Raw genomic sequence first — 12,927 nt, forward strand, 5'->3', positions numbered from 1 at the left:
AAAGATTTAGTCGTGGAGAGCATTGCTAAGGTACTAAAGAAGTACTTAAACACTTGTCTTCATCAAGGAAGATGATGAAAATTCCAGCAGGTCACAGTAATTATATATTTACAGTTATTTAAAAAAACATTTGGAATATAAATTTTCACAAAGAAGGTTTCAGGAAGAAGACTATTTAAGTACAATCTTAAAGAAAGATACGAAAATCAATTAAAATAGATATTGGAAATCTGAAATAAAAACCAAAGTACAGGAGATCCTCAGCATGTCAAGCAGTATGTGTTGAAGGAGAAGCTATTAATATTTCAGGTTAGTAACCCTTAAGTCGAAAGGCCGAAATGTCAGTGAAGAGACTCCAAATGGGAGAGAGATATGGATTTACAGTAAATAATCCTGCGTGTGTTTTTTTATTTATAATGAAAATTTAAAGCCAAGATCAGATAACCATATGTCTTTGTGCAGCTGTAAAGTATATTTGTAAAGCAATCAATAGCATACACTGAAACCATTAATTATCTTTTCTAGAAAATTATTTACCAACTTCTTAGTAGTATTTTTCTAGAACAGTGCCAAATCTGACTGACCATAAAAAAACTTTTCAGCAAAGTATTTAAAGAAGCCTATCAGTTAACCTTCTCCCATTACACTTCAAAATATAGTACTTTGTTACAGATGTAAAACAATATTTTACCAATACATAATTTATCACTGATTTTTAAATTCTGAGTCATGTCTTATGATGAACTGTTATCAAGCTACTAATTACAGAGTAATTAGAGCTGGAGTGCATATGTTAATTCGTATTTTGTTTACTTTACCATTTATTGCAAATATCTGAGCTGGAGCTTGAATATTTTAAATAGAGGTAATGGTGAAATTTTAACTTTATTTTAATTTTGTAGCTTCAATAATTTACAGCAATGGATAACTTACTCTTGCACTTTACTTGTGACTCATTCATACTAGAAACTCCATTCTGGGTCAACTGTACTGAGAATAAGCTGCACAGCAAGTATTCCAGATTCCAATGAGTACAACAAGCAAGTAAGAAGGCAAATTATATTCTGGTTTTCATAGCAAGACGACTTGTGTGTAGAAGCAATGAGGTCTTGCTGAAATAATCTTTTTTATTTTATTGATTGAAATACAGCGTGGAATCGGCCCTCCCAGCACTTCGAGCCATGCCGCCCAGTGATCCCCCAATTTAAACCTTGCTAATTATAGGACAATTTACAAAGAGCAATTAATCTACCAACCAGTATGTCTTTGGGCTCTGGGAGTAAACTGGAGCACCCGGAGGAAACCCATGCGGTCATGGGGAGATTGTACAAACTCAGTTGGAAATGATCCCAGGTCACTGGTACTGCAAAGCATTGTGCTAACTACTATGCTACCGTGCCTGTGGGTCATAATTAAATAGTTACATTTGGAATGACACGTGATATTTACAGTTGCCATCTATGGCTGGCAAGCTTACAATTCTATTAACTGTTACATGAGATATACACCAAAGCTGTCAATATTGGGTGTAGTTGCTGATTGTGTACATTGTTACAGTCGACTTCATATGATTTTCATTTATCTCTGAATCTTTGATACAACTTCACAAAACACTGGTTATGCCTCAATTGAAATACTTCTGGTTGTCACACTACCTTGTCTTGCCTTGCACCCTTAACTCCTGGTGGAGTCGTCGGGGCAACGTCATGTCAAGCTTTGCACCAGTCTGTTCCATCTGTCGCGGTTGTGTGCCAGAGCCTGGGTCACCGCAAATGTTTTCCCTGTCCATCCTTTAATGTTGTCCATCCATCTTTTCCTCTGTCTACCTCTCCTTGTTCTCCCCTCCACAGTTCCTGTAGAACGGTCTTTGCAAGGCCATTGCATCTTGTTATGTGGCCGTACCATCCCAGCTTTCTTTTCGTCACCATTGTGAGAAGGTCTCATGGGGGCCGATGTGGTGCTGGTTGGTCTTGCGGACCTGCTCGTTTGTGATGTGGTCCAAGTATTAGATGCCAAAGATGTTGCGATAGCATCTCACTTCCAAAGCCTGTATCTTCCTCTGTAGCTCTGCTGTGAGGGTCCATGTCTCGCATGCATACAAGAGGATGGAGAATACTAATGCATGCAGGAGTCTGATCTTGAACTTCATGGTGATGTTGCTGTCCCTCCATATTGTCTTGAGTTTAGATAGTGCAGTCGTTGTCTGTGTGGTTCTTGCCAGGACCTCTGGTCTTGATCCTTCATCACTGATGATTGCCCCCAGGTATTTGAACTGCTGCACTGTCTCAAGTTTCTGACCATGGACTGAGATGTCTATTGTGATGGCACCATTGGCATTTGCTAAGAGCTTGGTTTTCTCGGCACTTATTTCCATTCCAATCTTTGTGGAGGCTCTGTCAAGATGGCTGACCAGGTTGCCCAGTTCATCCTCTTTTCCTGCAAGTCCATCAATGTTGTCAGCAAACCTTAGGTTTGTGATGTTCTTCCCTTCGATGCTGACTGTGCCCACGTGATCTTCAAGGGCAACACTCATGATCCGTTCCAGGAAGACATTGAAGAGAGTGGGGGAGAGGAGGCAGCCCTGTCGGATTCCTACAGAGGTGTAGAACCACTCCCCGATGGTGCCCTGAGCGAGTACTGCACTGGTTGCCTTGGCATAAAGCTGATAGATTGCATGAATCAGCTTCTGCCTCATGTTGAATTTCTTCATGGTGGCCCATAAGGCATCATGTCAGACTCTGTCAAATGCCTTCTTGAAGTCTATGAAGAAGTGGTAGAACTCTCTCTGGTGCTGAAGGTGTTTCTCACTGAGGATGCGGAGATTGAAAATCTGCTCAGTGGTGCTTCTGCCCTTACGGAAGCCTGCTTGTTCCTCGGCAATGATGTCTTCTGCCTGAGGTCTCAGTCTGTTCAAGATGATTCTGAGCATTACCTTGTTTACATGGCTGATCAAACTGATGGTAGGGTAATTCTGGCAAAGTTGGAGATTGCCTTTCTTGGGTGATCAGCAACTGATTTCAAGGTGTCGGCCATTCACCTGTCTGCCAGATCTTATTACAGATGGTGGTAAGCATGTCTATCGTGGCCTCTCATCCATGCTTCAGTAGTTCAGCAGGGATGTTGTCAACTCTTGCTGACTTCCCGCACTTCAGTGATCGTTTTGCAGCTTCAACTTCTTCACGCATGATTGGATAGTCTTCCTCATTGGAAGATTCCTGCACATTCAGCACGCTTGGATCCCCTTTGCTCTGGTAGTTGTACAGTTCTGAACAGTACTCTGTCCACCTTTCCATTATTTCCTTTTCTTCTGTGAGACTTTTGCCATTTTTGTCTTGGATGGTGTTCACTTTGACTTGTTTTTCTTTGGTAAGATCTTTCACCAGTTGGGATGCCTTCTTTGTGTTGTTGTTGGAGAGACTGTCTTCAATGTCCGCACATTATTCGGCTATCCGTCTTTGCTTTGCTTCTTTCATTTCCCTCCTGTTTTCCTTGTTGATTTTCCTGTATTCTGTTCTTCCCTCTGCTGTGTTTTTATCTTTCTTTAATTTCCTTCTTGTGTCACACTTATCCAATATCTTGTTACTGACCCATCGTTTAGACTTGCAGCGGCTTTTCCCCAGAATTTTGCTTGCTGTTTCTGTCATCACTGTGTAAAGGTTATTTGTGGTGGTCTCCAGGTTTTCATCAAGGAGGAGTATTGGTGAAAACTTCCTCCCAATTGCTGCCTGAAATTCTTCAGAGATGGTGAGGTCTTTCAGTTTTTCGAGGTCGAATCTCAGCCGGCTGTTTTTTGGCTTGTTGATTCTCCTCAAGTGCACTCTGGTGTTCATCATGACAAGGTCATGGTCACTGCCCACGTCTGCTCCTGGGAATGTTCTGGTCTTCGGTCTGCTCACACCAAATTTGTGCTGTCTTTGCACCAGGACGTAGTCAATCTGGTGATGTTGACCACTGGGGGCATGCCAGGTCCAGCTTCGGGATGCTTTGTGCTCTCCAAGTGTGTTCGACAGCACCATGTTGTTATAACTGGCAAATTCCAGCAGGCGTAGTCCCCTCTCATTTGAGGTGTCATTGCATGAGGGGTCGATGAGATCCCCCCACTCATCTTGTGCGTCTCTGCCCGCTATTGGAAAATGTAAACACATACATTGTATTTTCTATGTATTACAGTATTTACAATATTTACTCAACAGTATTTTAGTATTTGCTCAAATGCACACATTATATTTTCTATATTTACTATGTAACCACTGCTAGCTGAATAGAGGGTATTCACTATGTAGCCATGACTTTTGACCTAATCACTATTAATTCATGAAGAGAACTAGAATGAAACCAAGTAGAAAGATAACGGTGGCGAGTAAGGTAATGAAATATGTGGTAGTATGTCACAACAAAACTAATTAAGAAATAACTGTGGTTAGGGATGAGGGGACATCTGGTCTAAAAAGTAAACTAGGACATAATTAAATTGGGGAGTAAAACAATAGTGGAAGGTCGAGAGCGGATGTATTGATGATATGTGATCACAGGCCGTCTGGATATGATAATGTAGCTAAGATAGGAGATTGCTATAAAGAATGCTGTGTACAAGCCTCAATGGGCAGTCAGCTACTGGCTTTCTGATTGTCTCAGCTTTGATTTGCAAATTAAAGTGTAAAACGTCTTGAAGGATTTTCTGCGTCTCCTTGTTGTTTGTAAGAAACGAGAAACCACGACACCGCCTTGGCATTCCATTCACCCTGAATGATCAAAATATCTTTTTTATCCACCTTGTCAATGACATCTTGTAGTTTCTTATAGAATTCTTCAATGTGTTCATCGTCGTAGTCTGTTGTTGGGGTGTAGACTTGTACCACTGTGATGTTGAATGGCTTTACCCGCAGGTGGATGGTCAAGAGCCTGCTTGACACTGGTTGGCATCCTAGGACAGCATTCTTGATGGATTTGTTGACTAGGAACCCTATACCATTTTCATGTCTGTTCTCTTCTCCGCTATAATGGAGTATGCGTCCTTCCTCAGTATACACTTCTCCAGTGTTCTTTCACTGGCTTCACTGAGCCCAAGGAGGAGCCAGTCGTATCACTACAGGAAGGATCTAATTGTGCTGCAGAGCATGGAGATCAGATTCATCAGGATGTCACCTATATTAAAAGACTGCAATTACTGGAGAGTTGGACTGGCTGAGTTTGTTTTCCTTGAAGCCCAGGAGGCTGACAGGTGATCTGATATAAGGGTGATCTCATATTTATATGAATTATGAGAGGTGTAGATGGTCAGAATCTTTTTTTTTCCATGATGGAGATATCAAAAACAAGAGGACATAGATTTAAGCTGGGAGGAAGGATCTCTGAGAGTGGTTGATATTTGGAACACACTGCTAGCGGAGTTGATGGAATCAGATACAATTAACATGGTTGAGAGACAGCTAAGTACGCAAGACAAGGAAGGGTAGGTCTTTATACTGGCAATTAGGACGAGTGTAAATGGATAAAAAAGTCACCACGGATGTGGCGTGCTGTACAGTGTTAGGATTCTAATAAATTTCAAATTAACATTTTACTTTCAATGCAAAGCTATAATTGATCAGCATCTTTTGTCTATGTTTCATGGATAATTTCCTTATCTCAATTTTGCTAACCTTTAAAATTTGATTTTTTAGTTGGTAAAAGTTTTCAAGTTTTTCTGAACTTCCCATTTCACTACAGTAGTATCTCAGTTGTAACAATGGGTTAGTTGCTGTGTCCTACAAAATGTTTTGACAAGGTGGAGGGATCCTGCAACTGTGGGAAATAACAAATAGGAATTCATTTTAGGCTGCAACGCAAAAGGCAATGAATAGCATTGGCACACATGTTACAGCAGTCTTATGCCAAATTAAAAAGAGAAATTTCTACATTTAACAGCGGCTCAAACTGTATTTGGTTTAATTTTTTTTTAAATTTACATCAAATAAGTATTAATTTCAATTCTGTTAGATTTTTAATAACTTGAGGTAGATTTCAGATTGATTTTAGACTTGTTATATTTCACCTGGTTCTAATATATCAATTAGTCTGGAAAGTGAAATTTTAACCTATTATTGTTACCCATGTAACTAATGCAGTACACTCATCACAAACTTGGTTGCAATCTCTCTCTGATTTAAGTTGAACCTTGTTGACAGAGTGAGTTTCTCCAAATAGCATATTGATCTTGACAGTCATCAATCAAGAATATTTAAATAATGCTGGGACAAATATATATTTGAATAAACATTAATTTTGATTATCATTATTGCATTGTTTTGCAATGAATAATGGATGGAGATTGTTATAATCTGTAAATGGCATAAAGAAATAGTATTGAAGAGAATGCAGAACTGAAAGTATCAGACAATTTTCTCTTGTTTCTTTTCATGGGTACGATGGTAGAATAAAAGATTTCATGCTTCACTAACTACACAATTCAAATAGAGCCCACATTAGTGTTTGTATGATAATTCTTACAAGTGACTTCTGGTGATACATGAAATCACTAACCCAAAATTTACTCTACAAGGTTGAGATGAGTTAAGATAAATTGTTGTAAGGAAATAGCAGATTATAATAATTAAAGAAATTCAATTGTGTTTCCTGCAAGTTACAAGGTTGGGGTATATCTGCTTGAGTGTTACAGAGAACTGATAAGGTTACTGGAGAAAAATATTCCTGCTATATGGGAATTCTAACACTAGAGGGCAGATTAAAAACTAGATTTAGTCCTGTCAGTAGTGAAATATTTGGACACAATGTCCTGGAAGTTTGGAATTATCTTCTGAGAACAACTGGCCAAATTGGTAATGTTTCTCAGATTTTTAAGTTTGAGAAACATTAACAAAAACTGGTGTGTTAATGCTACAATAGTTGCAACCCACTGTTCACAGCTGGCAGGGTTTTTACTGGTGAAGTGTAGACTCTATGACTTATCAAGTGAGTTCACTGTCATTGTGATTGTGGCTGTGCACTGTATATCCCCCAGCTGTACCAATGCTGAGAAAGCACTGCATGAGCCCTATGGCACCATCAATAACTTTCAGAGCACACTGCCTGGCAGATTTTCTTTTTGTAGCTGGGGAATTCAACCATGCAAACCTAAAAGAAATGTACCGACCTAAATTTTATCAACATGTTGACTTTTCTACCAGAGGAGAGAACAGTGGACTTAGTTTACACCAACATCGGTGGGACATACGAGGCTGACCCACCCCCACCTCGGATACTCTGATCACATATCTGTTTTGCCAATTCCCACATGCAGATCACTGCTAAAACTCGCCAAACTAGTTTGCAAGGAGCCACCTTAGCATGACAGGACAGTTTTGAATGAACCGACTGGAATGTGTTTAACATTAATGACTGCACAGGATCTGTGACCGACTACATGGCGAGGTGCATCGAGAATGTCTCTGTCATTAAAACCATCACCATTTGGGTCAATTAGAAGCCATGGCTGACAGTGGATGTCCGGGCACTGCTGAGAGAATGAGATTTTGCCATTAGTTCGGGGGATAAGCTCTCAGGACAGCTCGAGCTGTGCTTTCCCGCATATCACGAAGGCAAAATAGGAGCACACACAGAAAACCTACAGCCACTTCTATAACACCAGGAACAGGCGGCACAAACGGTAGGATATTCAGGCCATAATGGACTATAAGTCCACACTGTGCGTCAATGACAATGACACCTCTCTTCCTGACAGGCTGAACATGTTTTACGTATGTTTCTATACCGAGGAGCTGGCACTCTGTCTGGCCACAGTGATATGAAGAGGACCCTAGACAGGGTCAACCTACACTAAGCTGCAGGGCCTGACAACATACCTGGCCTTGTGCTCAGACACTGTGCAGCCCAGGGAGCAGATGTTCTCTCTGACATCTTCAACATTTCCTGGATTAGACTACCAACCATGCAGGCTTTAAGGTCACTACCATCATTCCAGTGCCCAAGAAGCTGACTATATCCTGCCTCAATACTACTGTCCCGTGGCACTGACCCCAGTAATAATGAAGGGCTTTAAGTGGCCTTTTATTAACTGCATTAAATCCTAACTTCCCACCACAATGGACGCCTACAAGTTTGCTACCACCCAAATTGGTCTATTGATGATGTCATAGCCTCCACCCTTTACGCAGTCCTGTCCCACCTGGGCAGCGGTATCTCCTATGTCAGAGTGCTGTCCAATGACTTCAGTTCTGCTCTCAATACAATTATTCCCCCGGAGTTGGAGGGAAAATTGTCCATCTTTTAGTCTCAACACCTCCCACTGGAACTGGATCTTGGACTTCCTGACAAAGAGACCACGGACAATCTATATTGGCAACAACATCTCTGATTCCATCACGCGGAGCACCAGCACCCACCTAGGCTGTGCGCTCAGCCTCCTGCTGTTCACGCTGCTAACTCACGACTGTCCTGCCAAATTCAGTTCTAGCCACATCGTCAAGTTTGTTGACAACACAACAAGTGGCTGGCCTCATCAGCAACGATGATGAAACAGCAAACAGGGAAGAGTTGAGCAGTTTGTGGACTGGAAGGTATAAGCACAACAACCTGAGTCTGAACATGGACAAAACTAAAGAGATGGCTATGGACTTCATGGAAGTGCAGGCTGACCACTTCCTACTGCACATCAGTGGCTTCTCTGTGCAGTCAGGGCCACCAAGTTTCTTAGCGTACACATTACTGACGATCTCACCTGGTCCCTCAACACTGCCTCTTTGGCCAAGAGGGCAAGAGAGCACCTCCATTTCCTGAGGAGACTGATGCAAACCAAGCCCCTGCTCCCCAATTCTCACCACATTCTACTGGAGCACCATCAACAGTATCGTGACCACTTGCATCACCGTCTAGTATAGGAATTGCAATGTATCAGATCGCAAGACACTGCAATGATGGTGAAAATTGCTGAAAGCATCATCTGGGTCTCTCTTCCACATGACCCCCCCCCCATTCACAACATATATCAGAAGCACTGCAAACACAGTGCCTCCAGTGTTGCCAAAGACCCCTCCCGTCATTCCCACCGCCTCTTTGACCTCCTGCTGTCAGGCAGAAGGTATCGCAGCAAAAGAACCAGAACCGTCAGGCTGGGTAACTGCTTCCTCCTCCAGTCGTTATACTTCTTAATACTCGGCTGCCACCCAGCAAGAACATACACCCTGTCTGAATCTCCTCCCGACTCCATACCCCAGCTCCCCAGCTCACAGATACACTCTCGTCCTGCATTGGTCACTTTTCACCTTTTATTGCTGCTGTTTCACATATCTATACATGTGTGGCGTCAGTTAGTCTCGTGAGACCACACGACTGCTTGTTTTATTATCATGGTGCCAGTAACATTATACAGTCTTACATAAACATGCACCCCACACTTTATGTCAACCTGTCAACCTTCAGGCCATGTCACTCAGAGACTTGTGCTAATATTATCTTGTGAATGTATCACAACTACGTGTGTTGTGTGTGACTATATGCACTGTCGCCCCAAAGGGACACTATTTTGTTTAGCTGTATACATGCGTATAGTTCAATGATAATAAGCTTGAACTTAACCTTGATAGGTTTTTAAAATCAAAATATTAAACAGATGTGACAAAAGTAAGTATATGGAATTGGGTAACAAATTAACTATAATCTTATTCAAAGTGAGAAAAGATTTTGCAAGGCCAAGTGGGTGCTGCGTTTTCTTTGTTTATATTGAAGTTACGTAATAAATGGCTGGAAGAACTCTGCAGATCAAGCAGTATCTGTGGAGGCAAAAGTTGCAAATCAACTTTTCAGATCAGGTCTCTGCATTAGAATTGAGAGAGAAGATTGTCAATATACAGCAGTATGAGGGAGGGATGAGATGGTAGGTTAGCAGGTGAAAGTTGGTGAGGAGATGTTGGGGAGATAGAACCAGATGAAGCAGGGGATAAGAAAGTAGAAGAAATCTAATGGTCAGGTAAGTGTGTATGGGAGAGAACATCCTCATTCCATTTCTTCCAACAAGGCAGTGATTAGATCACCAAGTGTCAGTGAAACTGGTTTCTGGATAGGATTAGTTAAACAAGTGCCCCCAAAGAAATTGATAAAAGAATAGAACCATACAGATATAAAGCAGAAAAGGGAAGAAAACACCATAATGGGGGTAGCTGTAAGAATCCATGAGCTTGCAGTGAATGCTTTAAATGATGATTTATCATCAGAGAAGGGGGAAAGAGTTATAGAAAAGGAAGAATGCAGTGTGCTATATAAAGGTAGATCTTAATGAAAAGGTATTAAAAATGTTGTTTGATTTTAATTTGAACTGGATCATCATTCAAAAGTTACCTACTCACATGGCACTGTCTGTGTACTATTGATCTCTGTCTATCTACCCAATCTGAATATTTAGCCAAACTGACAGTGAATTAGAATCAGAATCAAATTTATTATCACTAATAAATGACAAGAAATTTGTTTATTTGTGGCAACAGTACAGTTAAAAACATTAAAATCTGTAAATTACAATAATTAATAAATGGGGCAAAAGGAGTAATGAGGTAGTGTTTATGGGTTTATGAATCATTCAGGAATCTGATGGTGGAGGTGAAGAAGCAGTTCCTAAATGATTCAGTCTAGGTATTCAGGCTCCTGTACCTCCTCCATGATGGTAGTAAGGGGTAGTGTAGAGGGTATATCCCAGATGGTGAGGAGGCTTGAGGCACCATTGAAGATATAGAACATAGAACATAGACATCCACAGCACATTACAGGTGCTTCGGCCCACAATGTTGTGCTGATCATGTAACTTACTCTACAATCTGCCTAGAATTTCCCTACCGCATAGCCCTCTATTTTCTAAGCTCCATGTACCTATCTTAAAACCCCCTATTGTATCCACCTCCACCATCTTTGCTGGCAGTACATTCCACACACCCACCTCTTTCTGTGTGAAAAACTTAACCCCTGACATCCCCTCTGTACTCACTTCCAAGCACCTTAAAATTATAACCCCTCATGTTAGCCATTTCAGCCCTGGGAAAAAGCCTCTGGCTGTCCACAGGATCAATGCCTCTCATCATCTTATACACCTCAATCCTCTGTTGCTCTAAGGAAAAAAAGGCTAAGTTCACTCAACACACATCAAAGTTGCTGGTGAATGTAGCAGGCCAGGCAGCATCTCTAAGAAGAGGTACAGTCGACGTTTTGGGCCGAGACCCTTCGTCAGGACTAACTGAAGGAAGAGTGAGTAAGAGATTTGAAAGTTGGAGGGGGAGGGGGAGATCCAAAATGATTGGAGAAGACAGGAGGGGGAGGGATGGAGCCAAGAGCTGGACAGGTGATTGGCAAAAGGGATATGAGAGGATCATGGGACAGGAGGCCCGGGGAGAAGGAAAAGGTGTGGGGGGAAAACCCAGAGGATGGGCAAGAGGTATATTCAGAGGGACAGAGGGAGAAAAAGGAGAGTGAGAGAAAGAATGTGTGTATAAAAATAAGTAACAGATGGGGCACGAGGGGGAGGTGGGGCATTAGCAGAAGTTAGAGAAGTCGATTTAGAAGTTAGAGACTTCTAAATTAGCGGAAGTTAGAGACTGAGGGATTTACCAAGGCTTCCCAAGTGTTAGGTTTGTCTGTATTTTGCAAAAGTATTTTTCCCATGTAGACTTACTAAGTGTGATATTGAAAGAACTGGATAACTACCTGTAGTCAACTGGAAAACTATAACCTCTTAAGCATGAAGAATACTTTAGGGCAGCATTTAGTCCTCTATTGTTTGTTTCCCTCTCCAATTTTAATGAGGAAAAACACATGTGAAAGGAGTAAAGCCAAGTGTGGCAGCACCATAGGAGAGGTGAGCCAACTTTCAAATTCCTCTTTAGTTCAAATCTAGGGTCTAAGGAGTTCATACAAGCATAAAAGAATAATCTGCATATTTTCAGATATTAATCACAAGGGATGCCTGGAGAGATTGTTTGCATCAAAACAGAACTTTTTCCGGAGCAGAAATGCAAGTATATTTGGAAGTGGCCAACAATGTGAGCCCATTATCAAACTTCAATATCTTTGTTTCATTAATATTTTCAACAAACATCCACTGTAATTACACAGAGCGCCATTTATGCTATCTTTGGGAGAGCATGGGAATTCATCCCTCTTTGGGGTGACTCCAAGACTGCAATCCAAAAAAAATGCCATTCATTTCTCACAAATTGCATGATTTCTCCCTGAAGTTCAGAGGGCAATTTATGGAAATCAAATAGCATAAATTGCAATACAGCCTTTTATTGTGAAATCCTGGAATTTTCTGCAGAGAAGGAGATTCCATTCCTTAAATACAAGTAGCAGTGACACATTTTTTGTTCAACGCCACATTTCAATGAAGCTGTTCGGATATTTCCCTCTCTATTAAGGAAATAAAGTTAAGTTTGAGACTGGTTTCTAGGCAATAAGCAAATCTTTCTGTAGATGTAATTGTAATAAACTTTTTATTACAATCTGAATCATGTTATTCTGAGCTAGTGGAGACTAGCTTACTCCACCTGGTCAATGGTGATCTGAATGACGATATGGGGACCCTAGCAATGGTCCAAATTTGAAATTTGGGTCAATGAGCTGAATTCCGGCTGAGTTGACTGCCCTTAAGAGCAACTTACTTACTTACTGCTCTTTACACCACTGGAACTTAGGCAGCAATGAAGGTCCTCCATCTCTAGTGGTGTTCAGGGCCTTCTTCATTGTGTCAGTAGCTTCCTAAGTTTTCACTGCTGTCAGCAATGCAAGTGAATACCGTCACACTCAGATGTAGAAGGATTCTTCATTGCTATTTCCATAGCAGTTTTGTCTTACTAGTCAGGTTTGTTAACCCTGAGTTGGATCCTTGAAACTGGAGGACAGGTAGACCACTCTTAGTCTAGCCTCAACCCTTGGTCCTGTTTAGCAAGG

At 41.3% G+C, this 12,927-nt stretch overlaps 1 protein-coding gene across 3 annotated transcripts in view; it reads left to right on the forward strand.

Annotated features, from left to right (window-relative positions):
• The first annotated feature begins 991 nt into the window (after positions 1–991).
• The window catches only part of LOC140195305 (uncharacterized), a 224,580-nt gene continuing 212,644 nt past the window's right edge, over positions 992–12,927 (forward strand). For all 3 annotated transcript variants that reach the window (XM_072253406.1, XM_072253408.1, XM_072253409.1), the window contains exon 1: positions 992–1,044. In XM_072253406.1, the coding sequence (XP_072109507.1) occupies positions 1,028–1,044 (17 nt within the window). In that variant the 5' untranslated portion in view covers positions 992–1,027. The remainder of the gene's footprint in view (positions 1,045–12,927) is intronic.

Source organism: Mobula birostris, chromosome 3 (assembly GCF_030028105.1).
Source record: "Mobula birostris isolate sMobBir1 chromosome 3, sMobBir1.hap1, whole genome shotgun sequence".
In the NCBI taxonomy this organism is placed as follows: Eukaryota; Metazoa; Chordata; class Chondrichthyes; order Myliobatiformes; family Myliobatidae; genus Mobula; species Mobula birostris.